Source organism: Spea bombifrons, chromosome 5, assembly GCF_027358695.1.
Source record: "Spea bombifrons isolate aSpeBom1 chromosome 5, aSpeBom1.2.pri, whole genome shotgun sequence".
Lineage (NCBI taxonomy): Eukaryota > Metazoa > Chordata > Amphibia > Anura > Pelobatidae > Spea > Spea bombifrons.
Genome location: NC_071091.1, coordinates 69,406,315 through 69,434,057, shown reverse-complemented (window position 1 = coordinate 69,434,057; position 27,743 = coordinate 69,406,315). Strand labels below are relative to the sequence as shown.

General features: G+C 40.6%; 3 protein-coding genes across 3 annotated transcripts; 2 read left to right on the top strand and 1 right to left on the bottom strand.

Moving 5' to 3' along the window:
* The first annotated feature begins 1,990 nt into the window (after window positions 1-1,990).
* Window positions 1,991-8,405, top strand: C5H6orf62 (chromosome 5 C6orf62 homolog). The gene is made up of 5 exons (XM_053466145.1): window positions 1,991-3,544; window positions 4,477-4,653; window positions 5,246-5,368; window positions 6,854-6,988; window positions 7,159-8,405. The coding sequence occupies exons 1-5, from the start codon at window positions 3,416-3,418 to the stop codon at window positions 7,282-7,284; spliced, it is 690 nt and encodes a 229-aa protein (XP_053322120.1). The 5' UTR covers window positions 1,991-3,415; the 3' UTR covers window positions 7,285-8,405.
* Window positions 8,406-18,358: 9,953 nt separating this feature from the next.
* Window positions 18,359-21,361, bottom strand: ACOT13 (acyl-CoA thioesterase 13). The gene is made up of 3 exons (XM_053467118.1): window positions 20,910-21,361; window positions 19,807-19,991; window positions 18,359-18,726 (listed from the first exon to the last, which is right to left on the bottom strand). Exons 1-3 carry the CDS (start codon window positions 21,051-21,053, stop codon window positions 18,570-18,572), a joined length of 486 nt encoding a protein of 161 aa, XP_053323093.1. The 5' UTR covers window positions 21,054-21,361; the 3' UTR covers window positions 18,359-18,569.
* A 294-nt stretch (window positions 21,362-21,655) lies between these two features.
* Window positions 21,656-27,495, top strand: TDP2 (tyrosyl-DNA phosphodiesterase 2). Its single transcript, XM_053466744.1, has 7 exons — window positions 21,656-21,827; window positions 23,192-23,307; window positions 23,914-24,087; window positions 24,911-25,002; window positions 25,731-25,849; window positions 26,620-26,790; window positions 26,991-27,495. Exons 1-7 carry the CDS (start codon window positions 21,675-21,677, stop codon window positions 27,270-27,272), a joined length of 1,107 nt encoding a protein of 368 aa, XP_053322719.1. The 5' UTR covers window positions 21,656-21,674; the 3' UTR covers window positions 27,273-27,495.
* Window positions 27,496-27,743: the final 248 nt, after the last annotated feature.

Sequence of the window (27,743 nt, the reverse complement as noted above, 5' to 3'; positions counted from 1 at the left end):
GCAGTGAAGGAAAACCTTGCCACATAGTGGCCATTTAAGAGTACTACACCAAGTTATTTTAACGTTTAAATTGGCCAACATTTATAAAAGAGTAACAGTTAACCACAGCTTTTTTTTATTTTGGGTCATTGCCTGAAACCTGCAATTGCACATATAGTCATGATACTGTCAGGCAAAACAAGTACTACAGGCAGCATTCACACAATGGCAATCCTTTCTGTGACCCTTCTATGTTTTTTCCCCATGCAATAGATAGGTGTCTTGCCCACAAAGTTTCTTTTTGGGCTACGTTATAATCCTAATGCCACTTGGCTGGACTTGCTCCGGAGCTGAATATTGCAGTTCGTATTGTTGCAGTCATTTCTTGACACACGGCATATTAGAGACTACAAGGTCTAGCCTCCTCCTGACACACAGCAAAGGAGACTTCAATGTCTAGCCTCATCCTGACACACAGAAAAGGAGAGACTTCAAGGTCTAGTCTTCTACTGACACACAGCAAAGGAGAGACTTCAATGTCAAGCCTCATCCTGACACACAGTAAAGGAGAGACTTCAAGGTCTAGCCTTCTCCTGACACACAGCAAAGGAGAGACTTCAATGTCTAGCCTCCTCCTGACACAGTAAAGGAGAGACTTCAATGTCCAGCCTCCTCCTGACACACAGCAAAGAAGAGACTTCAATGTCTAGCCTCCTCCTGACACACAGCAAAGGAGAGACTTCAATGTCTAGCCTCCTCCTGACACACGGCAAAGGAGAGACTTCAATATCTAGCCTCCTCCTGACACAGTAAAGGAGAGACTTCAATGTCCAGCCTCCTCCTGACACAGTAAAGGAGGTACTAGGGATTCTCAGTATTTAGTGATTTATTCAGCATACAAGTGCATAGGGATAATAACCAAGTGAAGTGATTCCTCTCATGCTTAAACAAGGGTTAGTGCTATATACTATTGCAGTAGTTATACAACATTCCCTCCACACTGGTCATCACAACTTATTTGCAATTGACAATTTATTGCAAACCAGCTTAACTGGTGCAACCTGGGACATCAATGTTTGAAGCCACTTGAGTGTGATGTAACCTTTATGACTATTTAGTCATCTATAGATTAGCTCATTTCTTGTATATGTATCTAATGTAGGGAAATTTGACTTTACTGAGAGGGTGGTAGATACATGGAACAGCCTCCCATCAGAAGTCATAGAGGCTAATACACTGAGGGAATTTAAACATAAATGGGGTAGGCATAATAAGATTATCCTGGATCTAAGACAAGATCTAGGACTGATTAAGGTCTGCGGCTCCACAAAAGAAAATGGGCTGAATGGTTCTTATCTGCCGTCTAATGTTATGTTTCTATATTGTTTGTATTCAATTGATTGCACTTGTGGTACTTCTAGGGCTAATATAAGGGGACCTGTGCTGTTTGTCTACTGTTTATAGTGTCAACAAAGTTTAATAGCAAAAAAAAAAAACACAAAGCGAGCAATGGTGACGCAAAGGGTTATAAATAAACGCTACGCAATTCATCCTCAACTAACGCCAGGTGACCTAATTTTGTGAACACTAGTGTATTTTGATCTACGTAGAAATGGCCGCAGTGATCCACACTGGAGATCATTTTTGTACAATAATAATCGTTAAACGGATCCATCTCTAGGGTGTAGAACTCCCTGGATTTGCAGAGGACAATGCGAGTAAATTACATCACTATACTTCCGATGCCAAACAAGGCTTTCTACCGAGCGGGCGCAACCACTAGAAAAGGGGAGGCCAGGCTTATTATAAGAAACGTTTTTTTCCTTCCTCGAACGCTCAGTTTAATCTGTTTGTAACGTTAGGATCTCTTTACTCTTTTCGAACTGCTTGTGACCGTGCTTATTACAGTAATCATTTTAATGGATTTACCATCGCAACTGACACATTTACCGCACTCCCTTTCACTTAATAGGCTCGACCAGAAAGATGCCTGGCGGGAGTAGTCGGGAGGTGACGCAGCAGCGGCCATCTTATTCCTGTGTGTCTGGCGTTCGCTGTTTGTTGCTCCTGGGCCGAGCGGACGCTCCTTCCGCAGCCTTCTCGGCCTAGAGCGCCCTAGGTCACTCGGAGTCGCTTCGAGATAGTCAAGGTGTTTTCGTTAGTCTGTGCCTGGTTTATCGGCTAGATCGCTGCGTGACATCGAGGCCTTCGCCCGTGCTTTCGTTACCTCTTCCTCACCGGCCACCGTCACAGCGCGCCCTCGGTTAGGACTATGGGTGGGTCGGGGTGTAGAAGGGTGTGTAGCCCGCTTAGCGGCGCAGCTCTCATGCAGCGGGGTCCGTTGGGGGCCCTGGTCTTGTCTTGACATGGATCCCCCTGGAGCAGTCAGCACCGCCAGCCTCCCCTGCAGAGACAGCTGCCCCGGAGTCCCGACACCCGCACACCGCCTCCCTCAGACACCTTCCCAGACATGACAGACAGCCGGCGTGGCTAGGACACCTGAGAGAGCGAGACACCGCACTTGAATCAGTCGCGACCCATTTTCCACACGGTTGAGATTTACTGAACCCTCGAGGGCTGAGTGTCCCCAGCAGCCCGCACCCCCTTAGTGCCGTAAACCGGTGTTCTTTTGTCGCCTGTTACCGCGACATGGCGACTTTAACGCCTCATCGTTGATTTACCCAAATATAGGGAAGGTTTTAGACTCTTTGTGACAGCTAGGCCTCGACACTTGGCTCCCTCTTGACAGCGCGACCCCTGTCCTATTTACTCCCTGGCATCATGCTGTCCCTAACCAGGGGATGTCACATGGGCCTACTCTCTGCCCTCATCCCCGATACTGTGGGACCCCTTAACATGTGCCGTGAACACCCCCAACGCACATATCACACAGGGAAATAATAGACATTTGCACCTAGTTAGAAGCTTTACGCAGGAAGAGGGTGTTCGCCTGAAGCAACTTGTCATTTTAGGGCTCTATGATGCGGTCTTGGCTTAGAATAATCACTTTTTTTTCCTTTTGATCAGGGAGGTTTAGATAACATGCCTTTTGAGGATGGCATTCGATTTTATGGTACACGAGAATAACCGGGAACAACTTTACTTTATCAGCGGCGTACCCTTGGCATTTTAACTGATGTCTTTTTCTTTTTTGTATTTTTTATTAAAATGCCTTCTTTCGTTTCATCAGAAAATAATGCCGTGGCTGTGCGGCCCTTTGTGTTTATCCTGGTAGATACACAAGCTTGTCAGAAGTTGCCTATATAGCACTTTGGGTTTCGTTGGCCTGTCGATTTAACGCTCTAAGAGGTGGTAACAATGGCTTGTTTCTGTTAAACCGGTGACAAGCAGAGAAAAAACGGTAACTTGTAATTAGTGACGGGCTTCGTAGGTGCGGGCGCCAGCCGCGTGTTAAATACAATAAAAAAAAAAAAAAATGGGGGACCCAAACTCTCGCAAGAAGCAGGCTCTGAACAGACTGCGCTCTCAGCTGAGGAAGAAGAAAGAGTCTCTAGCTGACCAGTTTGACTTCAAGATGTATATCGCCTTTGTGTTCAAAGACAAGGTAATTCATGGGATCGGGGTGGCGGGCAGATCTGTACAGCAGGGTGAAGAATTAATTTTGCATTATGTAGAAGGCTTGTAAGGTGGCTTTATGACTTGATAGGAGTCATGATAAACAAAAAATCACTGCGGAATGCTTGAGCAATGTATATTAATACGATTCTTAAAATTAATGTAACCAACTAAATGCCTGTTCTTCCCTGATTGAATTGCACAGCGCTATGTTTTATGTTACTGGTGAATAAATGCATCTGAAATGGATATCTGATCCATGATGTCACCTGACATTTGTCATCTTGACTTGGGCAGCAGCACAGTCTCCTGCAAGACAGTCTGACCTTGTGTAGGGAAAAAGGTAATGTTCCAGGTCAATGAACTTCTGAAGACCCTTGTTTTGGATACCGATTCACCACCGATGTGTGCAGAAGTTAATGTTAATACAGTGTTCTTCATAGTTTCCCTTTTAAAGGCGTAATCGCGTTCAATAGCAAGAATCGTGGAAGGCTGGCGAGAAGAAATAGGATAAAAAAAAAAAAAGACTGCAAAAGAGAAGCACTTTATTTTTAAGCCATTTTTCTCTTTGGAAATGACAAGTCTTGCATTGTGGAGAAGAGCTTGGCTAACGTTAAAGGAAGCGGTGACTTCCTCTTCTGCGTTTCTAGCAAGTGCTTAAATATGGCGATTTAACGTGTTTTAGTGCTACTTCATTGAACTGCTTTGGAGCTTCTTGGTGTTTTTGGACATTGCTCACAGGTTTATAACGAAGGGAATACTTTTAAAATGTTAAATTCTACCATCAGTATTAACGAGTTTTGTATGCTGTAACATTTTAATACGCAGGTATTAAAAGCTGAAGAGCTTGTGAAGTTGGCCAAAGTAAACGTGAAAATGAACCTGGCTGCCCTGCTAAATACAATTCTTTATTCTGTCTAGAAAAAGAAGTCTGCTCTGTTCGAAGTTGCTGATGTGATACCAGTGATGACCAATAACTATGAAGAAAATATTCTGAAAGGCGTGCGGGATTCCAGCTATTCTTTGGAAAGTTCACTTGAACTTCTGCAGAAGGATGTAGTACAGCTTCATGCACCTCGCTACCAGTCCATGCGCAGGGTAAACAGTAACTTTCATTTATGCTACAAACTCTGTCTTCACGTGCAGCTATTAAATAAAAACAGCCAATACTAATCAACATGAAAATCTGTTGGTATATTGAAAGCCGACTGGCTCTCATGGAAAAGTTTTTCTTTCTGCGTTAAATACAGCGCTATATACTGTATGGTGGGTTGAGTGATGTTTTGTATGACTTTCCCTGCTAAAGTCCTTTTCACTATAGACCTTTTGAGTCATTGTGTCCGGCTGGGTGATCAGGGCTAAGCTATTGTAATTCTCTTACACCCCGTAAAGTTCATAGAGCGTAGTAGTATGTCCCAAAGTGAAATAACCTATAGGACCTAACAATATGCCTTAAGCATTTTGCACTAATGGAAATCTTAAGTTGGCCTGAAGCCCATCTCATCAGAAGGCGCTAGCGTTGCTGGCTTCATGCTGACAGATGAGATGTAGCGGACTTCATTGCCGAAACCTGCTGCACAGTGTGCTGCTGCTTATTTTTGTGGCGTTCTTACAGCTGCCGGCTCATGTTTGTTTCCAGCGTGTTGCTTAGTGCGAGTGATAGTCATACAAACTTGTTTTTTCTCTCTAGGATGTAATTGGTTGCACTCAGGAGATGGACTTTATTCTTTGGCCTCGGAATGATATTGAGAAGATAGTCTGTCTCCTCTTCTCCAGATGGAAAGGGTCTGAGGAGCCCTTCAGGCCTGTCCTGGTATGTTGCATAAATGTCTTCGTTATGTGAACTTGTGATAGACTGCTTCCTCTTGATTTCAAGAAATATGTATAATGAATGTGTTTTTTTTTGCTGGCAGCACATAACACTTCAAGGCACTGTTCAACATGGGCAAAACATTGTTTGCGCTTTAGCGCTTTAATCATATAAATCATGAATCGGTCATAAGATCATCACATAAATACTTAAAGGAGCTCTCAAGAACTCCAATAAAGCCTGGTCCTGGATTTGCTGCAGTCGATACAAAAAGGACTCCACGGTGCATTAAAAAATTAATGTAACTTGTACTTGTTGAAAGAGCTTTTGCTGTCTCCATGGCAACAGTGTGTCACTTTAGCTGTTCCCAGCAGAAATTATGAATATGACAGAATTTCACTTGATGGGCTACTAGCGATTCAGAAGTAGAACCTCACTAATACTGCTTTGTGATATTAAGATATTATTTTAGATTCATACATTTGTACTGTCTTGTGTATGTACAACTATCATTTTGGTTTGTTTTCCAGTATTTTGAATCCAGTCTCAATAGTGGAAGCTCAACTTGTATAAATTGCTTGCACTATACAAATGATTATATAAATCCAATCCACTAGGGAATGAGTTGGAGACTTTTATTGAAAATGCCCATGTCAGTGATAGTTAAAGGGATGTCCCCTGAAAAAAAAATCTCATTAAGCATAAAATACAGTGCTAAATACAGAATTGTATGCTTGCGTTGACAAAAACTTGGTTTTATTTCCTTTTTCTAGCAATAAACTTACTTGGCCTACAATGCTGACCCTCAGATTTGTAATGGAATAGTAAAGTAATGTTTTAATTTTTACATGACATCTCATGTGCTCTGCTTAGGGTTTCAGTGAAGCACACTGCAGAGCTGTCAAGTAGAATAGTTTGTGCATGGCTAGGAGCTATTGCACCGGATTTCAACCCTGAATACAATTCCTGTGACGTATTGATAGAAATATGAATCGCTTAATATGCAGCTGCCTGAAAACATATGCAAACACAAATACAAATCTGATACTAGACAATTAGACTCCTTTTTGGGATTGTTCACAAAGTGTGGTGAATGCGGAAAATTCTTGTACGATCAAATACAAAACTAGTCCCCTAGGCTGAGTTGGTTAGTGTGGGCTGTGATGACAAGTGCTGTACTTATCACTGCATTATTGCTATGAAGGAAAAATGATTTTAAACCATTTACTGTGGCCCATGATTGTAGGCTATAGACTGAGTGGGAAAGCATGTTTTTTGTGTGCAAGTGACTCTTCGTTTGAAAAAAATTCTCAAATTCTACATTTTAAAGTTGACTATGCTAAACCTATGTAACTAGAAAGGACTATTCCTTCATCCATGACTTTTTTTCTTGTTGACCGCTCTTTTGTGATCTGCTATTAGTAAGAAAAGTGCTATTTACTGTAAAACATCGGCTAACGTGTCCTTTTACTATTTTCCCTGTTACAGGCCAAGTTTGAATTTCATCATGGTGATTATGAAAAACATCTTATGCACGTCCTGAGCCGGAAGGACAAGACTGGGATTGTTCTAAACAATCCAAACCAGTCCATGTTCCTCTTCATTGATAGACAGCACTTGCAGGTAACGTTTAAGTTGATGGAGCCCTTCTAGAAAATCACACTGCGCTTTTGTGTATGTAATCTGCAGCCGATAGCATACAGACTTTGATTTTGTTTCTATGAAGTTTTAATCTCTTGCGGCTGTGTGGATCGATATCCCGTATTGCTGAATTATCTTTTTTTCTCTCTTAGACTCCTAAAAGCAAAACCACAATCTTCAAGTTATGCAGCATCTGCCTGTACCTGCCACAGGAGCAGCTCACCCACTGGGCGGTCGGCACGATTGAGGATCACCTCCGCCCATACATGCCAGAATAAGGTGGACCAGTCAGACTGGGAAGATCAGATACGAGCAGCAATCTCGCTTCCTTCTCCGGATTCCAGAAGAATATGGACTCATGCTCAGAACACTTGTTTGTTGTGAACCTTCATGCTGGATATTTATTTTTCCTTCATTTTGTATCAGAACTTTTTTTTTCTTTTTTTCTGTTTTTTTTTAATTTTCCTTCTGCATGGACCTTGTGACGAGAGGATGTTCTGCAACATCTTTTGCTTTAGCCTCTGGAAAACAAAAAAAACAAAACAAAATGTGAAACGATGGGACACTGAATCAAATGTATCAGAAAGCACAAGGTATTATTTATTTAGTGGTCTTCCCATTTGCACTGGTCATACCCCCTAACATCTTTTAGAATGTTAGACAGCAGTATTGAGGGTGAGGGGGTGAAACATGAATGTAATGGGTGCTGAAGCTTTATGGCTTTAGCAGAAAACGAAAGCACTATATGACTAATTTAAATGAATGCATGTGGTTTTGCAGCAGTAGAATGAAATCCAGTTCATTTAGCATTTGCTTTCATGTCTTAGTTCATTTTCCCGAGCTGAGAATGTACTGGCACCTTTTTAAAATGTTGATCTCTATTCCAGATTGCTGCGTACCTTCCGGTGTATCCCCCCCTGTGGGGTATATACTGATGTTCTTAAAATGTAGGAGTCTGCGGTAGCTCTATTAAAAAATAAATGGAAGTCAAATCCTCGGGCGCTGCAGAAACTGCGTTTCTGGTGAGGAATCTAGATAAGCACCTGCCGGTGAACAGTGCGGATATTACTTGTTTCTAAAATAAAAGTAATATTTCTATAAGAAACCCCATGATGGGTTCCTGGGGGAAAAAAGTTTTACAAAGCAGTTGCAAACTTAAGTTTGAAGTATGAAAATGTTGGTTAAGATATCTTTATTTTGTGCAATGAAAATAAGGTTGACTACTGTATTGCTTAAGAAAGATTTGCTTAAAAGGATCCAAATGCCTTTCCGACAGTGTACAGGCCTGCTCCCTTCGCCTAATACTAGTGCTTACCTGGTTTAAATTTGTATCTAGCTTTTTTTTTTCTTTTGGAAATTGGATTACAATGGAAATGAAAATAAATGAGGTGAAATCAGACTTTCTCAATTTCTGCACAACACTCATGATAGAGAATTGGTTTCTATAAGTGATATATATCTACCTACATACCTCTCACTCACTGCCGGCGGGTCACACATTCGCATTACCACCAACAGAAGTCTCACTGAAATAGTTAAAATCATTCAATATGTGTTCCTGGCCAAGCATAGAAGAGCGATATGAGCCACAGTGCGAAAAAAACTTTTTTAGCCTTAACTCGCTGTTTGTAAAGGTTGGTAAGGTAATTCAAATAGTAATATGCTATCTAAAACTTGAATATTTAGCCCTTAATGTTGCAAGAAATCTGAATTTCCAGGAAGCTGTAGTAGTAGAGGGACTAAATAAACTAGGGGATTGATAATGTTGACATCAATTGAATGTGTTGTCCCCCCCCCCCAAATGGAAAACACAGATAAGTGAGAATATCCACACCTTTCCAGCAACTTTAAGGTTAATTAGAACTTAAAATACGGAATGTGTATTTGAAAACAGTTTTAAATTCTAGACCTGCAGGGTTGATGTTAACCATTAATGGGAGGCTACTGCAATCACATGCACTTTCATGCATAGAATATACTGGCCCTGGTTTGCTGTTCCTTTTACAAATGTATGGGGGGGCCTGCAGACTGTCTCCGTATGCATCGGCCCCTTCCCCAGTATCACACACAACTCATTGTGCGAGATATACTTCCTGCCGGCCAGCTCTGGCGCGGCAAACAAGAAAGGGCAGAGAAGTCGATGCGCATGCACGGTAAGAGCTCCCATTGACTTCAAAGGCCATGCTTTCCTGCCACTGATTGGCTGCTGCTAGGTGGCAAGAATAGTTGGACCGCTTAGCAAGGGGCAGCTTCTAGCGCAGGTAAGTCCCCCCCCCCTTGGAAGGATGCATAGAAATGTACTTGCTAGAGTTCTTTAATATGTGTTCTTTGTTGGGGATGTTGGGGCATGAAACTGTCCCTTTAATTTATTGCTCCTATGTAGAATCTGATTGGCTCTCCCAGCTTCTGAAAGGGTGGGTTGAGTTGAAGTCTTAAAGACAAACTACTTAATATTGGTAGATGTCATAGATCTCTGCTTCTCTCAAGTGAAATAGGCTGGGTTCATGGTTTGGAGAAAAATCAATGTAATGATTACAAACTATTTTAGTAATAGTAATCAAAAATGTCATTTTAAGTGTTTTCTGTTACAAAGTTTTCCCAGTTATCACTTTAGACGGCTGAATATTTGGAGCGTGTCGAGTTCTAGCTGGGTTAGGTCGGTCTAGCAGCCAAACACTCTGTATGATACAGCTTTGCTGCAGACAATACGCCCTTCATCACCTAACTGGACCCTCTAACCCACGCGTCCGCACTTTGACAGACCTCTAGGTCCGCAGGATGGAGGACAGAAGATGGAGGAGGAGAAAGGTAGGAGATGGGGAGAAGGTGGGGGGGGCTGTAAGGGCAAGTGTGACCCTGTATGTTTGTGTGTAAGGGCAGTGTATGTGTACATGCGTGTGTATGGGCAGCGTATGTGTGTGTATGGGCGGGCATTTGTAAAGGCAGTGTATGTATATATGTGTGTGAGGGCAGTGCGTCTATATATATATATATAATGTGTCCTGATGAAAGTCAAATAAAGACTGAAACGTTGACCTGCAAAAGAGTAATCTGTATTTATTGGAAAAAGACCTAGAGTGCTGGTAACTATCCATAGACTGTATATATATATATATATATATATATATATGTATATATATATATATATATATATATATATATATATGTACATCATGTATTTTTGGGGGGGCGTACGGGCCCTGAGGTGGGTAAGTTCCTGCTGATCCGGGCCCAGAGGTGGATGACAGTGTGGCCTGGTGTGTGTGTGGGACGGCGGGGTCTGTCTGTATGGCGGGGACCCAGAGTGGTGCAAGAGCCTCGGGCAGCTTCTCATGGATTACGGCTGCGAGAAGCAGAATGCGCAGAGCCTTTTGCCTTAAGTTTTTTTCCCACAAATCGGTTATTTGATGTAACCCATGTTCTCTCTCCTGACAGAAAATGCTTCTTTCACTCATTCCTGCAGTGGATTTAGACCCTGCCATCCCAAAGCTCCACCGCCCAAGTTTAGAATATTTCAAAGAGAACTTCTTGACGTTACAGAAGCCGGTTATACTGGAAGGAATCATCGGCCATCGGCCTTACATGAAGAAGTGGAGGTAGGACAAAATATTGTTGGTTTCTTAAAATAAAAATCCATTGATTATTTATATACACTTCTGATTAAACGGTGATTTTTAATGGAATCTCTTCATAGATGTGCATAGCCCCTTCATCACTCCTGTGTTCCAATGGCCCTTTATCACTCCCATCACTCCTGTGTTCCAATGCCCCTTTATCACTCCCATCGCTCCTGTGTTCCAAGGGCACGTTGTGTTAGTTTAAAAGGCTAATTAATGGTTAGAAAACCCTTTGTAATTATGTTTCAGCCAGAAATGTCCTTGTTTTCCATAAAAACAGCCGAGTGACCCCAAACCTTTTAAATGGTAGTAAAGGGACAGTCCCTCTTTCAATCTCAATTAAAAGATTAAAGATCTTAGGTCTGCAAATCGGGACTGCAAATCCAGGATTGTTGGGATGTATGGTGTAGGCCTACATAAGTAGTTTGGTCATCAAACAGTATCTGGCCTTTTCAAATGGACAACTCTAGGGCTGCAACTAACGATTATTTTCATAATCGATTAGTTGGCCGATTATTTTTTTCGATTCATCGGATAAAAAAAATGAATGTAAATTTTTCATTTATCAAAATAATTTAATAAACAAACAGGATGTTAAAAACAAACAGCAGAATAAAAAAACTTTGATAAAATGCATTTCTTGTTTTCATTTCCCAACCTGCCCCAGTTATGACATTTGAGCCCAGGCTTGCCGCACTGCCTCCCAGATATGCCACTCCACTCTCCTAACATATGCCTTATACCCCCTAATATGCCACTCCATCTTCCCCAGAAATGCCACTGTGCCCCCTGATATGCCTTATACCCCCTGATATACCACTCTGTTTTCCCCTGATATGCCACATTGCCTCCCAGACATGCCACATTGCCTCCCAGACATGCCACATTGCGTTGAGTAGTGGAAGTTATTTCAAAATCCATAATTTAATTATGGGAAAATAGAAACCTTTAGAAATGAAGAATTATAGGGTCCGATATCACTGGAATTAAGTTATGTTTGGGGTTACATAAAGTGGATTACTGAAAACTGACTTTTATTTGGGACATTCCTATCTCCATAAATCACAATATACTGTCTGCTTATGATGTCATAGAAGCAGAAGCTGTCTTGTGATGTCATGTCTATGTAGAGCTATCTGTGGACAATGGCACCTGTAGTTATACAACACAAAGGAAACAATAACAAAAAAAATGTAGATGTTTCTCCAATTTATTATGATGTTATGATGTTATTTGGAAAGAAGGCAAAAAAACCCCAGTTTGTGTCTTTTTCCAATTTTGCAACAAACTAGGGAAAAAAATTCCTTCTTGAATATTATGTTTTTGGCACTTGGCCAGGGCTTAGTCCATCCTTCAGGCCATCCAGTCTGGAGTCACAAAGGAAAAGCCAGAAAGAAGATGAAATGAAGATGAAGAGGACGTGTCCTCTGTGCTCTCCAAGACTAAGGGAATCTCCTGAAGTGTCTGCAAGCGGAGATCTGATGTTGATGTCGGCCGGTACGGGGGAGTGGAACGGCGGCTCTCTAAATCCTCCCACTTAATGTCCTGAAAGAATGGATGCCACCTAATACACCCCGTGATCCAGAGGCGATAATCAGGATCTTTCATCATAAGATGCTTCAGGATGTCCGCAGCTTCTTTGGAGATGTCTTTGACATTCCGAGGGCTTCCTTTTACAATGGAATCCATTAGTACCCTCTCGGAGTAGTGATAGAACGGTAACTTTCCGTGAAGCATGCGGAATAAAATCACCCCGAGGGACCACCAGTCCACGGCAACACCGTATGCTCTCTGTAGATGTATTTCGGGGGCCATGTATGTGATTGTTCCGTAGTCTCCTGTAGTTTGTGCCGCTCCAAAAATGTTTTCTGCAACAAGACCAAAATCACAGATCTTGGCATGGCCCTCTCCGTCAAGCAAGATGTTTTCCGGCTTCAGGTCTCGGTGTATAACTCCGCGAGCGTGGAGGAACTGGATGCCGCAGATGATTTCAGCTGCATAAAATGCAGCTGTGGTCTCGGTGAGGCAGCCCACCCTCTTCATATATGACAGGAGGCTTCCACCAGCCATATACTCCATCACGAATAAGGCGCAGGTCTGTGTTTGGAAGCCTGCATATCCGTGGCACAGGAATGGGCTGTCCCGAGCCATCTCCAGGATTCTCTTCTCCTTCAGTAGGTACAGGGGCTTAATGGCTTTCTTGCGGATGATTTTGACCGCTACCATAGAATCTCTTCTAGGTACAGAAGCCAACATGACTTTTCCAAACCCCCCTTCACCCAGCACTGAATGGAAGGTGAAGCTGGAGGGAGTCATGGGGAGAAGGCTCCGAAATTTCTTCGCAGTATCGCCACTTTCCACCCAACTCCTGCGTCTTTTCATGGGAACCATTCCCCTTCTGCGCTCCTCCAGATGTTCCTCCGCTTCTTCTTTCTCCTGCTGCCCCAGAATCTGGCTGTTTTTCTTGCTGTATTTACACCGCTTTTTCTCATGTTCGGAGCTGCCTGTGCTGCTGCTTCGGCGTCTTTTTGTCCCCTTTGCCCTCAGACACAGGCTGCTCTCCTCCCTCTCATTAGCAGTACGCTTGGTCCTCTTCCTCGCTCTTCCTCTTTCTTCCTCGTTACTGCTACTCTCTTTCTTCCTTTTCAGGACAGGGTCCAAGTGCTCCTTGTTCTGGTTCTCACTCTTTTTGGCGGTGTTGGTGAAAGCTGTTTTCACTCTCTTGAAAAACGTCCTCACTTTTCCGGGGTAGCATCTCCTTACAATCCACCTCAGTCCATGGAGTAGACGACAGTTCTCCATAGCTCTGCTTTTAAAAGGCTCTCCTTTTAAATCGCCACAATCTCCAATGTCGTTGGTAACAACACTTCCAAGTTCGCTATCATTAGCTGCTTACAAGTGCCAAGCGCCCAACTACACTGAGTAAGGAGAGCAGCGCTCTGCGGATTTATTACAGTGATGATGTCACAGACATGATGATGTCACAATGCACCACGAGGGTTCCGTGCTTCTGCTTTACTGCTTTATGGACGTAAACACGTTAGTGGATTTCTTTGAATTTATTGATGGGGCACTTTTGTATTTATCATATAAAATGAATTTAAATACTGCATAGAAATGATCCCCATCCTGCACGAAAACCCATAAATTATTTTAACGAGTTGTCCATTTGAAAGGACCAGATACTGTTTGATGACCAAACTACTTATGTAGGCCTACACCATACATCCAAAAAATCCTGGATTTGTAGGGCAGTCCCGATTTGCAGACCTAAGATCTTTAATCTCCTGTTTGTAATGTATTACTAATATTAAAGTAAAAGTTTTATTTGTTTTTTTTTAGGTGTCCGTATGTGTTCCGTCTCTGTTATTATAGACAATGTACTTGAGAAGCACCCAACTCCTTATCATACCGCCTGTGGGGAACTATACAATGTCTTAGAGGGACATTTCAGTAAATGAGGAATTGGACTTTTAGATATTAAGGCTTTAGATCCAATGCCACTAATAATCAGCTCACATAGAACAACATGAGATAAAAACAGCCTTATTGTATATTGCACTTCCACGGCGGAAGTGCCGGCACCAGAAGTTGTCCACGCGTATCGCGCAGATGTCCCCCGCTGGCCCCGCTAGACACCAGGGAGACTGCATTGCTAAGTCTAGGGGAGGGGGGGCATATCTAGGGAGCAAAGTGGCAGCATATCTAGGGGGAGGGGGCAGAGTGACAGCATATCTCGGAGGGGGGCAGAGTGACAGCATATCTCGGGGGGGCAGACTGGCAGCATATCTCGGGGGGGGCAGACTGGCAGCAAATTATGGGGGGGGAGCATAGTGGCAGCATATCTTGGGGAGCAGAGTGGCAGCATATCTGGGGGGCAGAGTGACATATTTGCTGGAGCAGAGGGGCATATCTGGGGGCAAGGGGCATATATGTAAGGTACATTAAAATGGCTATTGGTTTTCTGTTTGTATGTAACATATGTTGACTAACTGCAAAATAGATACCAAAAATTTTAAAATGCAGTGTGTTAGTTAGAATACTTTTTTACTATTCCACTAATGTGTATTTTTTCTAAAAATCGAAATTTTTCTTTAAAAAAGCACCTTACTTTTAGGGCGCGGCCTATAATCGGGTGTGGCCTACAATCGGGTGTGGCCTATAATCGAGCCAATACATTAATATTTCTTATCATGAATATGGTTTAATAGGAAGTTTTGAAATAACTTCATCTTTGGCAGGTACACTAAAAATAATGATTAAACATACATGCTTCAGTCTTTATGGTGTAAAACATCCTTTGTCATGAAGGGGTTAGCTGCTAAACTGTAGAAAGTGGTGCAGCACTGAATGAAGGTGTGTTTTTAAGTCGTATGGCCCCAATAAATATCATTTAACTGCAGTCCAGGGGGTTAATATATGAAAATAAATACATGATTGGGGACAAAGAAAAAAAGCGGACTCCCAGATCCAAGCCAAATTTGTCGATAAACATTATATATATAAAACATTATATATCGGCGCTTCGCCTGTTTGGAATACATTTGGAATGAATATAAGACAAGGAAATGCTCTGACAAATTCCCCTCGTCTTATATTCGAGGTCGTCTTTTTATCCAGCATCAAATAGAAGTCTGACTTAGGGCTGCAACAACCAATCGATAAAATAGATTAGTTGAATCGATTTTATCAAATATAAAATGATCAAATGCTCTGAAAAATACCCCTGGTTTTAAAATCCAACCTCAAACAAAGGTCAGATTATAACACTAAGATCCAGATCCTCTGCAGCTCTGCAGGGGACCCGGATTCTCCTCTACAGCAGCCGGCGGGCATCTGTGCGATGTGGGTAGACAACCTCCGCTGCTGCCGGCACTTCCGCTGGGGCTTCTATGATGGGGTACCGGAAGGTCACGTCACGTGCATCGTGCAGACGTTCACCCACTAGGCACCAGGGAGTCTGGAACACGGGGGTAAATCTTGGGATGGGGGCAGAGTAGCATATCAGGGGGGTATGTCTGGGGGGGGCAGAGTGGCATACCAGCGGGTCATGTGGCATATCTGGAAGTATAAGCCATATCAGGGGGGTATGTCTGGGGGGGGCAGAGTGGCATACCAGCGGGTCATGTGGCATATCTGGAAGTATAAGGCATATCAGGGGGCAGAGTGGGTTATAGGGAGGTATAAGGCATAGCTGGGGGGTATAAGGCATATGTGGTGGTTAGAAGTCATATCTGGGGGTGGAGTGTCATATCTGGAGTTATAAGGCATATCTGGGGGGCACCGTTGCATATTAGGGGGTATAAGGTATAGCTGGGGGTGTAAGGCATAGTTGGGGGCGGAGTGGCATATCTGGGGGTATAAAGGATATCTGGGGGGCATAAGGCATATCAGGGGGCAGACTGGCAAGCCTGGGTGAGATGTGCATAACTGGGAGACAGGTTGGAAAATAAAAAGAAATAAAAACAAGAAATGCATTTTTCTCAATCCGTTTTTATTAAACATGGAAAAATAGTTTACACGTGAATTAATATTTACTAGTAAAAGTTTTTTAGGTAATAAAACCTAGTTTGAGAAATATTATGTTTGGGTTTCTGTATCTTTAAAATATTGCTTTCTTATTATGTCAGTAAAATAAAAAGGCGATTCGAGAAACTCCAGTGTGATAATGAGATACAATGACAGACGTTAATGTCAATTGTAAGTTTTTTTATTCTGCTGTTTGTTTTTAACACCCAGTTTGCTCATTAAATTATTTTAAATAAACAAAAAAAATTGCATATTTTTTTTATGCAAATAATCGTTAGTTGCAGCCCTAATATATATATAATATATATATATATATATATATATATATATATATTTAACGGGAAACAAATCAGTGCAGGTATTCTTTAGTTATTGAAGTTATGCTGTCTCATTTAACTCCTACTCCCCTGGCTGCATCTGTTGAAACCAGTAAGTATAAGCAGGAGACCCAAGCTTGTTAGAAGTCCCATTAAGTCAGTTGGAGTATAATGGGAGCTCTACTGAGTATATGCAAGAAAAGTACAGCAAGAATATTGTTTTTGTGTTTTTTTTTTATCATACTGTCTTGCAATAAACCAAAGCGTGTCTCAGATTACCCCAGACTCTGACTAATAAAGACTGCAGAGCAAAGGTTTTTCCTTGGATGAGCAGACGTTCCTTAGCATTACCATAAAGAATCAGCTTGGCGTTTCTCCAGGGAAAATCATCCAAAATATCCCATAAATGACGACAACGACAACTCCAGGTCACAGATAAAGGGAGTTTATTAGACCAAAATGAATTAAAACTAGGTTTTTCCCCTCTTTAGGTAGACGAAGCAAGGGGATAAATAAGACAGGAGTGTGAATAGGGCCCTTCTCAGGTTTTGTTGCTGTAAATAAAACTCTTATGTGATGCACTACTTGCTATGTCCCCTCTACCCATTGTACTGCGCCGTGGAATATGGCCCTGCATAAGTCAAATAATACAGACTGCATGCAAACGCATCTAAGTCCGTGCAGCATTGTCATAGAATATGAAAACAGAGCAGGAGTGGACCTTGTCTCTTGTGACACAAAAGCAGGCAATAATAGGCTGTTGCCATAGAAACTGAAAACTTTTTTTTTTTAATATGATGCAACTTTCAGAGAAAAGAATGCCAGATCTACTAAGGTATCTACTAATTTTAAAGTCGGGTAAGGTATTTAAGTTAAATAAATACTTTTGTCGTCTTTATAGTAGATTTTATCTACAGATCTTCAGGAAGTCGTATAGACGATTCTGGGGCTGCATTTTAAGTTTATTTAAACTACTGATCAACAGAACTGCAAAACTGCATTTAACATATTCAATCTGTGAACGGTTAGCTCAAGGCATAGTAAATAATTGGTCAGGTAAGATTCCCAGTAAAGATGTCCCAATAGTAGAGCAAATCATACAGAGCTCGAGGAAATAAAGACAGATCACCAACTGTCCTTCCGGGGAGTTTGTATTTTTCCCTAGAATTTGGGGGTCTAATCACTAAAGGGGACGTTGTGTTTCTTTCTCTAGCACCAAATCATGCGGATGAGTACTTATATATCGCACATGCTAAACTAGAATGGGGCTCGTCGAACCTTTGAATAAACACTCCCAAATTCTCCCTATGATCTACCACTGATGGAAACATTCTCCATATTACCGTATTTGCCCGAATATAGGTCGCACTTTTTTGAGTGGCAGCATATCTATTCTACATTTTTTTTAACTAAGAAAAATTTTTCCTTAAAAAAAGCACCTAACTTTAAGGGTGCGGCCTATATTCGGGTGCGGCCTATAGCTGAGCCAATACGGTATATCTCTCTTTAGATTGTAAGCTTGCGAGCAGGGCTCTCTCCACCTAATGTATCGGTTTGTCTTAGTCTGTCAATTCTCGTCTTGTCATATCCCTTGAATATATGTATTGTATTATGAGCTGTGTACATCGTTGGCGCTACATAAATAATAGAGAATATACTATATATACATATACACACACACACACACTTTATGGATACTAATTAATATCACTATTAAATGCTAAAACCAAACAGGTCCAGAAGTATCCAAGACCTATATAATTAGTAACCAAAGTGGCCCATGTACCACCGGTGAGTTATACTGAGGTTAAAAACACATTTAACAATGAAAAAAAGATAGTAATTGCCGTAAACGTTTCAGTCTATCATGTTTATTCATAAATCACAAATTTTACTACACAGCTGAAAACAAATGTCTTTTATTTGGAAAACATACATTTTTCTTATTTTATTAAACACAATCTGTACAGCAGAAGGTTAACGCATAAGTCTGGATATCCTTCTAGATTAACTCGGTTGGATTGAGCACAAAAAACAAAAAAAAGTGTTAAAGTAAAAGTTTGCATTTTATATAATCTTTCTAAATCAATTTTAGTTGCGCTAACTCCCGAGATGCTTTGTGTGTCGGCCCTGTGCTATTATTTTTCCCGTGACTTTGTTGGTCAGGTCTACGGTTGCGAATCCCAGGGTTCTTCCTTGCTTTAAAACCTGAGCAGAGATGAGGACAGAGTCTCCGATTTTTGCAGCGTTCATGTACCTGTAACCAGAGAAACGGATTTTAAAAATCACTACTAAATCAAGAGAGATATGAAGTGTACAGGTATCATGTAATAAGAATTACCGTATTTACTCAAATATAAGACAAGGTTTTTTTAATGGGAGCCAATTCCTGCTGGTGATTAGCGCCTTCAAAACGCCAAAACTGGTGTGAAACGTCAGCGTAAAGAAACACTGTATATTCAGTGGTTTTATTGTATTTATTTATTTCTTACACACTGCTAAAGAATGAATAATGCAAAGCTCTACATTGATGGGGCATTGAACTGCCCTTTAATATGTTGTAAACATGTGCAAGTGGGTGTTTGGCCATAGTCTCCCAACTTCATACATGAAAAGTCATGGGCTGCCTTTTCACAATTATTAAAAAGAAATAATCATCTTTAATATATATATATATATATATATATATATATATATATATATATATATATATATATATAAATGTTAATTTAATGTAAAGAATATAAATTATCACTCCAGGCTGATGCTCCAGTTCATAGAAAATCAAAGGGGCTTTGTTTGCATGCAGAATATTTTGTATAGAAAACCTCTTGGTGGTAAATTTCAACATGGAAAAATTTAAACACATCCAATCCACAGCGACGATCACAGATACCTACAGCACTAGGAGGTACAAGGCAATAAATCTGAACAGAAGATAAATTCCATAAATTCAGTAATCACCAAAATCTTTCCTTCTATTACTCATGGGTAAAAAATAGGGGCTTCCTACCGGTTTAACCCCCTTAAGGACAATGGGCGGTCCCTAAACCCATTGAAAACAATCCATTTTGAGACCGTACATGTACGGACTTTGTCATTAAGGGGTTAAGAGTGGAACAGTGTGGCTAAAAAATGAATGAACGGAGGTTACGTGTCAACAATTCTAATGCAAAGCTGCAAAAGTGGACCATCAGCACACATTCCATGGGTTGCTATGGTGATTGCATCTATTTTTATGCATTTTATTTATGATGTAATGTTTCAATGATATATATAATATTGTATGCAGTTACTTTGGTTCCATGTTATCTATTGAAACTGACTAAATACTCACGTTATGTTCATATCTACGCTAACTCCTGGAGCGCCTCTCTCTGTATGCATGAGAGCAACAGTGGACACCATATCAACGAGGGTAGCCGTTAATCCTCCATGTAATGTCCCACCACGGTTTGTGTGCTCTTCTTCGACTTTCAGCTCACAGACCACTTTCCCCGGACTGGCTGAGACGAGCTCGAGCTGAAAGAAACCCGATAATAATGATCAGAGTGAACTGAACAGCTTATTGGACCTCTCTTCTACAACACCTCTGCCAGTGTCACCACTGCACAAATAATTCTCTAAAAGCAAAGACGTCACTGGACTATAGCGGGATCACGTGTGGCATATATACTGTGTTTTCATATACATATCTGATTGTATATGTGTCATGTACATCTACGTAATGTTATTAGCCATACCCGCTCTGTCAGGGATGCCTGAGGCTACTAGTCACTAAGTGACACTTAGCTTACTTGGTACATAGTTTTCTTCTTTATTTTAATACAGGAGATCTCCATTTACTTTGAATTAATATATCACGGGTAAGCAATCAAAACATCATGTACCGCGTGTTTTTGTGCGTCTTATTTCTAGATGTGTCCCTATTGACAGAAGTGTATTTTATTTAGTTTGCTGAACAGAGAAAATAAACAATATCTAACGCCAGGTGAGTTAAATGCGCCTGAAATACACAAGATCAGGCAGGACCCCCCCCCCAACACCACTGCACCTGACACTTTAAGGTCACATCCAACCACCATAGAGGTTTCACGTACACAACAGGCACAAACACACAAGACAATTGCATTGCTAAATTGTGATTAGTACTCTGAGAGGTGGGGTGTAAACCTTCATGCGCTACCTTGATCTACAAAGACATGATCGTACTCACCATTCCAATTTACCCATAAATATATCTATCTATCTATCTATATATATATATATATATATATCTATCTATCTATATATATATATATATATAATTATATACATATCTACGTCTCTCCATACATATTGATCCATGCTCGGTTTGGAGTTAATCTACGGATTAAATTACGCAATACTAATATATATGTAGATTATTAATTTCATTGACTATTTAAATAGACTATTCACCTTGTTCAATACTCGATCAAACCCAGGTCCATCACCTACAGCTTTCATCACCGCCCGCAAACTGTTCGTACACAGAGATCTCATGAGCCCCGTATGCTGGGACACCAGCGACAGTCCATTCCGGCGCAATAGTCCCGCTTGCATTGAAAAGCACGAAAAACCTGCAAGAATCTAAAACTCGTCAGCCGGTAACTGGCAATGCAGGTCACCTTAAACAGTTTCTTGCCCTTCCTCTGAAATCTAAGCACAAGAGACACAACGCAGCCCTGCACTATACGCTCATTTTGTGAATCTTATCGTGTACATCTAAAGCGATCATAAACAGCACTTTACGTAAGCACACTGCCTTCGCCAGTTAGAATGACTGTGTATTCTTTTCAAAGGTTGGCCATTCCCAATAAACGTCACAATCAGATCAGTGCAGTTACTTAACAAACAGGTTATACGCAGCCATCTTTACTAAAGCATTTAATCTGGCGTGGCTTTTCTATATCATCCGTACTTATTCTACTTCAAAGTGTAATTCTTACACTATAGAGACCTTACTGTATGTATTATGTTTATTATTCAGTAGCTTTTAAACTTGTTTGAGTTGCACTATACGATGGCGCTTGGCTGTGACGTTACCAGTATGCGCCAATGAAAAGAGGGTAAGGAAAGCCGGGATTGGTCGGTTTTCCTTTGGTGAACGCGGGAAGTGTCACTGAGCTCCGTGGTCAGGTGGGTGGAGTTCCGCCTGCTAGCTGTATTGAGTCTAGTCTAGGGATGGACGGAGAAGATGCGCAGCAAGCCGGGGACAGAGATGGGGACCGTCTGACTAGCGAGAGGAACCAAAAATGCCTGGAGTTCGCCAATATCGCGGGCTGTGACCGGGCTGTGGCTCAGTGCTTCCTGGCAGAGAATGACTGGGAGATGGAAGTATGAGGGTCTGACATTATAACCTGCGGAAGAGCCCAATGCCTTCCGAGATAACGGCTCTGAAGCCAATAGTTTCGCATTGATGGCTGTGTCACAAGTGGCACAACTAGCTGGCACTGGTTAAAACTATCAGAGCATGATGGGAGTTGTAGTTCAGATATCCCTAGTATTTCATTAACAGCAAGGGTTAGACTACATTTTTGTGGTGGATTAATAATAATAATAAAAAAAACAGTTTGTACGCGGTATAGTGTTGCATTAAGTCAGGAAACTTCCTATGTGCGCATTAATTGAGCAAATGCATTAATTAAGCCAAATGTGGGACTGGAGCTTCTTTAAGCCCAAATAATACCCAAATGCATTTCTAGATGGCACTTTAGGCCATCAGGCTCCTGGAGGGACCTTTTCTGGGCTTTCAATAGCACTTTGGTGAATAAAGGGGATTTTAGTGAAATGCAGAGTTTTGCTTACTCTGCTGAATTTGTATTTTGGATCAAAATACAGCATTGCGGACTTTGTTCAGAGTACTGCAAAATGCCGAAACCCTTGCCGGAAATAATGGGCCTGGCAAACTCTTAACCTGTTCAGATATTTTTGCTTGGAACACTTAACTGTCGTCGTTTAACAAGAAAGCGGTTACTGATTGGTTGTTGCCATCACAACAAAAAAAAAAAACCCTCAAAAGCTTTGGTGTTGTACTTGTGTGAATATGATGGCGCTATATACCGGTATATAATAAATAATCCTTAAGAGAAGATAATAAAATGACAAATGCATTATGGTCTATTTGCACAAGATAGCAGTTAGTTAACTCCTTAAGGACCAGGGGTTTTTACTAGGTCTCTAATGTCCCATAACATCACTCTCACTCAATGTATGCACACAAATTATATATTGTTTTATTTGGCTTCTTTTGAAGACATATTCATAAATGTAGGACATTATTTTATATGAAAAAAATCCTTTGAAAAAAAACAAACAAACATTTTTTATGTGTGCCTTTTTACGCTTATACACAGCTAGAGCCAATAGGGGAAAAATACCTGAATTGTCCTGAAACTGCCCTCTATGGCTGATGTAAATTATTTTATCCGTTATAGGGCAAATATTACAAGCTGCACGTCACGTCACGTTTTCTTTTTGAAATTTAACATGGTGGAGCTCAATTTTAGCGCAAATTTCTTGGTTCGCCAAATCCCCGTGATGTATGGCATATGTCAAGGACCATTTCTTATGATGTGTCCTCTCGCTGGTCCTGAAGGGGTTAAAGTCAATGAATCTGCGGGTGCTATGGAAATAAATGTATCGTTATAGAAATGTTAAATTGCTCCAATAGCTCGCGCTGATCTGGTTTCTGTTCCCAGAGGGCAATAAATTCATACTTTGACCCTGCGGTGGAGCCGGTTTCACGAGACGAAGGCACAGCTGAAGGGACAGATCCTTCTTTAAAACAGACAATGCCTGCAACATCTGAGTCGTGGCAAGTTCTTTTTTTTTTTTTTTTTTTTTTTTCTTCCCTTAAATTTCCCTAACAATGTATTTTACACACTATTTTTTTCATCCTACCCTGCTACAAAAAAGAGAAAATACAAATCCTATATGAATGTAACCTAGTATTTGTTGCGTGCCAACTCCCTTAATGCTTAGCCGCCCTGACTGTAAGGGCTGACTGGGGATATTGGCAGATGCATTATTTATCATGGAATTTAATATGCAATAAGTCTGGTTATACATCTCCTCTAACACAATACACTGTCCTTATGTTTGCGAACATTATGTTTACAGAACCCATGTCCCCAGACCTTATTCAAAACCTCTTAACAGCACTTTTTGCCTCAATCCAACAAAATCAATGATGTCATTAAGAGTATTTTTTTTTATGGTTTCTGGATCTTAAAACAACAACAACATAATCAAATTTACAGCGCTACATTGAGTCGTTAAAGTTGAGTGCTTTTAACTTGCTAATGTAACAAAGGTTGCAAAACAATTATATATTATAAATGATGCCTCTAACTGACTTTCCCCTTTTCTGTCTCTGTGTCTGCCAGTAGTTGGTAATTACATTTCCGTTTCACTATCCTAGCATTGACTTGACTGGTGAGGAGTCGGTTGTCGGCTGCGCAAAGCCCTGCGAGGGATCTGTGGCTCAGAGCTCAGAGGACGATAGTCACTTTTCCTTTTTGACTTGGAACATAGATGGCCTTGATGAGTCAAACCTTCAGGAAAGGGCACGTGGCGTGTGCTCTTATTTGGCCCTGTAAGTATATTTATTTTGTTTCATGGTTTGCTGTCTTGTGAGATTTGTTTTTATTTGAACTGATATTTTTGCATAAACCTGCCTATTAAACTAAAGAGCTAACAGCTCACAGGATGCACGACTTCAACCTGACTTGCAGCATTTGTAGGTCAACGAGTAAGGGAGAGCTACCCTTTGGATGCATTTATGTATAATTATTAGATGTTAATTTGAAAGAGTGGATTATCCCTAACAGCACTTTTACCTCTTGTGTAATACACCCTAACTCCCGCTAAGTTTCTGTGCGTCATATTGTTATATTACATGTTAACTTTGATTACAGATACAAGATGTGTACATAAATAATTTAGCCTCAGTTGTTGTTATATTTCCTTTGAAAGGAACTTACAAATAGGTATCATGGTAATGGTTATGCATTTCTTGGGTTCAAAGTTACCGTAATTTAATTGGAGTTTCACAGAGGGGACATCTAGATTTTTATTTATGCGCTGAAAGCGTGCAGCAGATACAGTAGTTTATTAGATACATGGCTGCAAAAGAAGCTTTCTGGGTCTCATTGCTGGCAAATTAATGACTTTACCTTTCTTAAATATATGAAGATTAATATGCAAATCCAGCATTCAAAACAACCTTATTCTGTTCAGGATTAAGACCAGAGATGGTCTCGGGTGACATTTCTTCAGTCCCTGAACAGCTCACGTAGGTAATACCATTTGGCACACAGTCTATCTTTTAAATTATTTTATTTATTGCCCGCCCCTGTTAGATGAAACCCCTTTTATTTGTAACACTTTTTATTTATTAACTTTTCATGTTAACCCAGGTACAGTCCAGACATCGTCTTTTTGCAAGAAGTTATTCCACCTTACTACGAATACCTGAAAAAGCGAGCGGTCAGCTACCAAATCATCCCAGGTAGTTTTTAACCCTTTTATGAGATGCATTTTTTCCAAAGTTTTTACAGTTTGAATTGGAACAATTAAAGCTAAATCTTTTATTTGTCTATCCCGGGAGGCACTTGGCTTTGAAGAATTTTATACAAACAGTAAACTATTACATATTACTAAGTACCAGTAAAGAGTTTTCTCCCCAACCTTTGTACAATGATTACACAATCCTTAGTTAATACAGTAAGCTTTGTACAATTGTTCCATTAAGAGATTACATGAATGAAGTCCTTTACTTACCTCCCGATGCTTACTTCCTCCTGCACACCTTTTTACGTCGGTACTGAGCAAGTCTCTGATCCTTACTTAAAAGTAAGGATTCAAATTAATGTTTACCTAATCACTTTCCCAAAGGGGAGCTCCTACCAGTATTTTTATTACTTCTATCACATGGTAACATCAAAAATAATGTTGTCATTGTAAAACGGTTCTGTTTTTTTAAGACAGAGCATATTCAGAGAGCTGTGTACTTCTCATGTAATGGCATTTGCAGGTTTTATTATTATTATTGTTTTTATATAGCGCCATCAAATTCCATAGCGCTGTACAATGGGTAGACAGGACATAGCAAGTAGTATGTAACATAACAAATTGACTAACAGAGACAACAGGTGAGGAGGGGGCTGCTCAAACGAGCTTACAATTCTTTACCTATTGTCAGATTACTCTTCATAAATTACTGTATTTCTGTTTCAGGCAGCGAAGATGGTTATTTTACAGCTATAATGCTTAAAAAATCCAGAGTGAAGCTAATCAGCCAAGAAATAGTTTCCTTCCCAAACACATGCATGATGAGGAACTTGCTAATAGCAAATGTAAGTTTTTAAATGTCATTTACTTGGTCTTACAGCAGGGACGTCTCGTCATTTGTTGCCCCAAAAACGGAAAGCATCGGTGTGTACACCTCTTCCGCATGCCCTGTAATCAATGGAAACAGCAGCAGCCGATTACATGCATGCTAGCTAAACGCAGTTAGTTGCAGCTACTAGTGTTCATTTCAATGGAGTATGTGCAAGAAGGGCAAATACAAATGTTTCCTGCTTTCAGTAGAGAAGGGTGGAGGTGGAATTAAATGAGGCAGAAGTCATTTAATTGGTTTGCTTCCTGCGCATGTATGCAGCAATCTCTTTCGAGACCTGACCATGCGCATAGAGGCACTGCAAATGTACGTCAGGATTCTGCCTGCACAAAAAAGTACCATGCTTTAAAGTGCTTATAATGGCTTGGCAACTTTAATGATGGGACCTGTGTAGACAGTGGGTTAATTAACACTGAATAAATGCATTCTTGCATACAATTAACATGCCATATACCCTACTAACCATATATATTATTCATGGGAATCTATGGAGGGTATAATGTAGTCTCTGTATACTTCAATCTGACCTTTATCTTCCTTAAGAATTAACAGAGTACAGTTCTGTCACTATACGAATCTTCCATGTATTGAAGTAGATGAAAAGAAAATACTCCAGAGGAAAAACTCGAGCTTATAGGGATTTAGAACATCCTGTGGTTTTTGTTTTTTAAATTTTCATTTTTTCCCTACTAACTTTGCCTACTTGTGTTTCTCCTCCTTCCAAAGGTTAACCTTTGTGGCAGTCATATCTGCCTCATGACGTCTCATCTGGAGAGCACCAAAGACCACACGAAGGAACGCCTCGATCAGCTGCGCGTTGTTTTAAAGAAGATACTGGATGCTCCTCCATCAGCTACAGTAATTTTTGGTGGGGATACAAACTTGAGAGACTCTGAGGTGAGAACTGATATGGGGTCTGGTATCTCCCAATCCCTTGTCTTTGAAGATCATAAAGGATAGCATTTGCAGACCAGGACCTTTTTTTTTTTTTTTTAATATATATACATATGTATGTATTAAATACATATTATAATTCAGTAGGACACATTTGATATAAAATAGTTAATCATTAAGTTTTTTTTTCCTTGCATTTGCAGGTTGCAAAGATTGGAGGCCTGCCAAGTAACATTGTGGATGTTTGGGAATTTTTGGGTAAACCTGAGCACTGTCGGTATACTTGGGACACTAAAGTGAACAATAATTTGCGTGCCCGGTACACATGTAGACTTCGTTTTGACCGGATACTATATAGGACAGCTAATGATGGTAGTCAGGTGATCCCTCAATCCCTCGACCTTGTTGGCCTTGAAAAACTAGACTGTGGCAGGTATCCGAGTGATCACTGGGGCCTGTTGTGCGACTTCCAAGTGATATTATAAAATTAAAATTCAGTTGTGTATAATTTTAAATATTTAACTGATTGTTTTATTAAAGAATTTTTACCTACAGAGCTTGTTTTCTCTCTCCCTCTCTCCCCTTGTTGATGATGATTTTATCTGTAAGCTTCCTAATTATTGTGAATAGTTACTTGATTTATATGGAAATATAGCTATGTATAGAAATATTAAAATTTGTATTAAGCAATGTTTGCCTATAGCCTACAAAGTGTGCAAAGTGATATGATTGGATCCAGCAAAATGGTTAATAATGCACGTGTGCACTTACCTGAGGTTAAGAAAAAAACCAAAAAGATACACTTAGAGAGAAATCATTATAAAAACTGAGAAGCCACATCTTTTGCCAACTATGTGTTAAGCGACGTATTATGTGCAGATACAGGGAAGACATCAAGAGACCAGATCCCTCAGACCTTTTAAAAGAAAAAAGGTAGGAGTTGAAATTGCGCCACA

Excerpts from the sequence above, each read along its gene's own strand:
- ACOT13 (XM_053467118.1), bottom strand. The coding sequence starts at position 21,053 with ATGCAAGCGGGACTATTGCGCCGGAATGGACTGTCGCTGGTGTCCCAG. Across the intron at positions 19,992-20,909 it reads TTGATCGAGTATTGAACAAG|CTCGAGCTCGTCTCAGCCAG; the intron begins GTGAATAGTCTA and ends GGTTTCTTTCAG. Across the intron at positions 18,727-19,806 it reads AGCGTAGATATGAACATAAC|GTACATGAACGCTGCAAAAA; the intron begins GTGAGTATTTAG and ends CTCTGGTTACAG.
- TDP2 (XM_053466744.1), top strand. The coding sequence starts at position 21,675 with ATGGACGGAGAAGATGCGCAGCAAGCCGGGGACAGAGATGGGGACCGT. Across the intron at positions 21,828-23,191 it reads AGAATGACTGGGAGATGGAA|AGGGCAATAAATTCATACTT; the intron begins GTATGAGGGTCT and ends TTCTGTTCCCAG. Across the intron at positions 26,791-26,990 it reads CAAACTTGAGAGACTCTGAG|GTTGCAAAGATTGGAGGCCT; the intron begins GTGAGAACTGAT and ends TTGCATTTGCAG.
- C5H6orf62 (XM_053466145.1), top strand. The coding sequence starts at position 3,416 with ATGGGGGACCCAAACTCTCGCAAGAAGCAGGCTCTGAACAGACTGCGC. Across the intron at positions 4,654-5,245 it reads GCTACCAGTCCATGCGCAGG|GATGTAATTGGTTGCACTCA; the intron begins GTAAACAGTAAC and ends TTTTCTCTCTAG. Across the intron at positions 5,369-6,853 it reads AGCCCTTCAGGCCTGTCCTG|GCCAAGTTTGAATTTCATCA; the intron begins GTATGTTGCATA and ends TCCCTGTTACAG.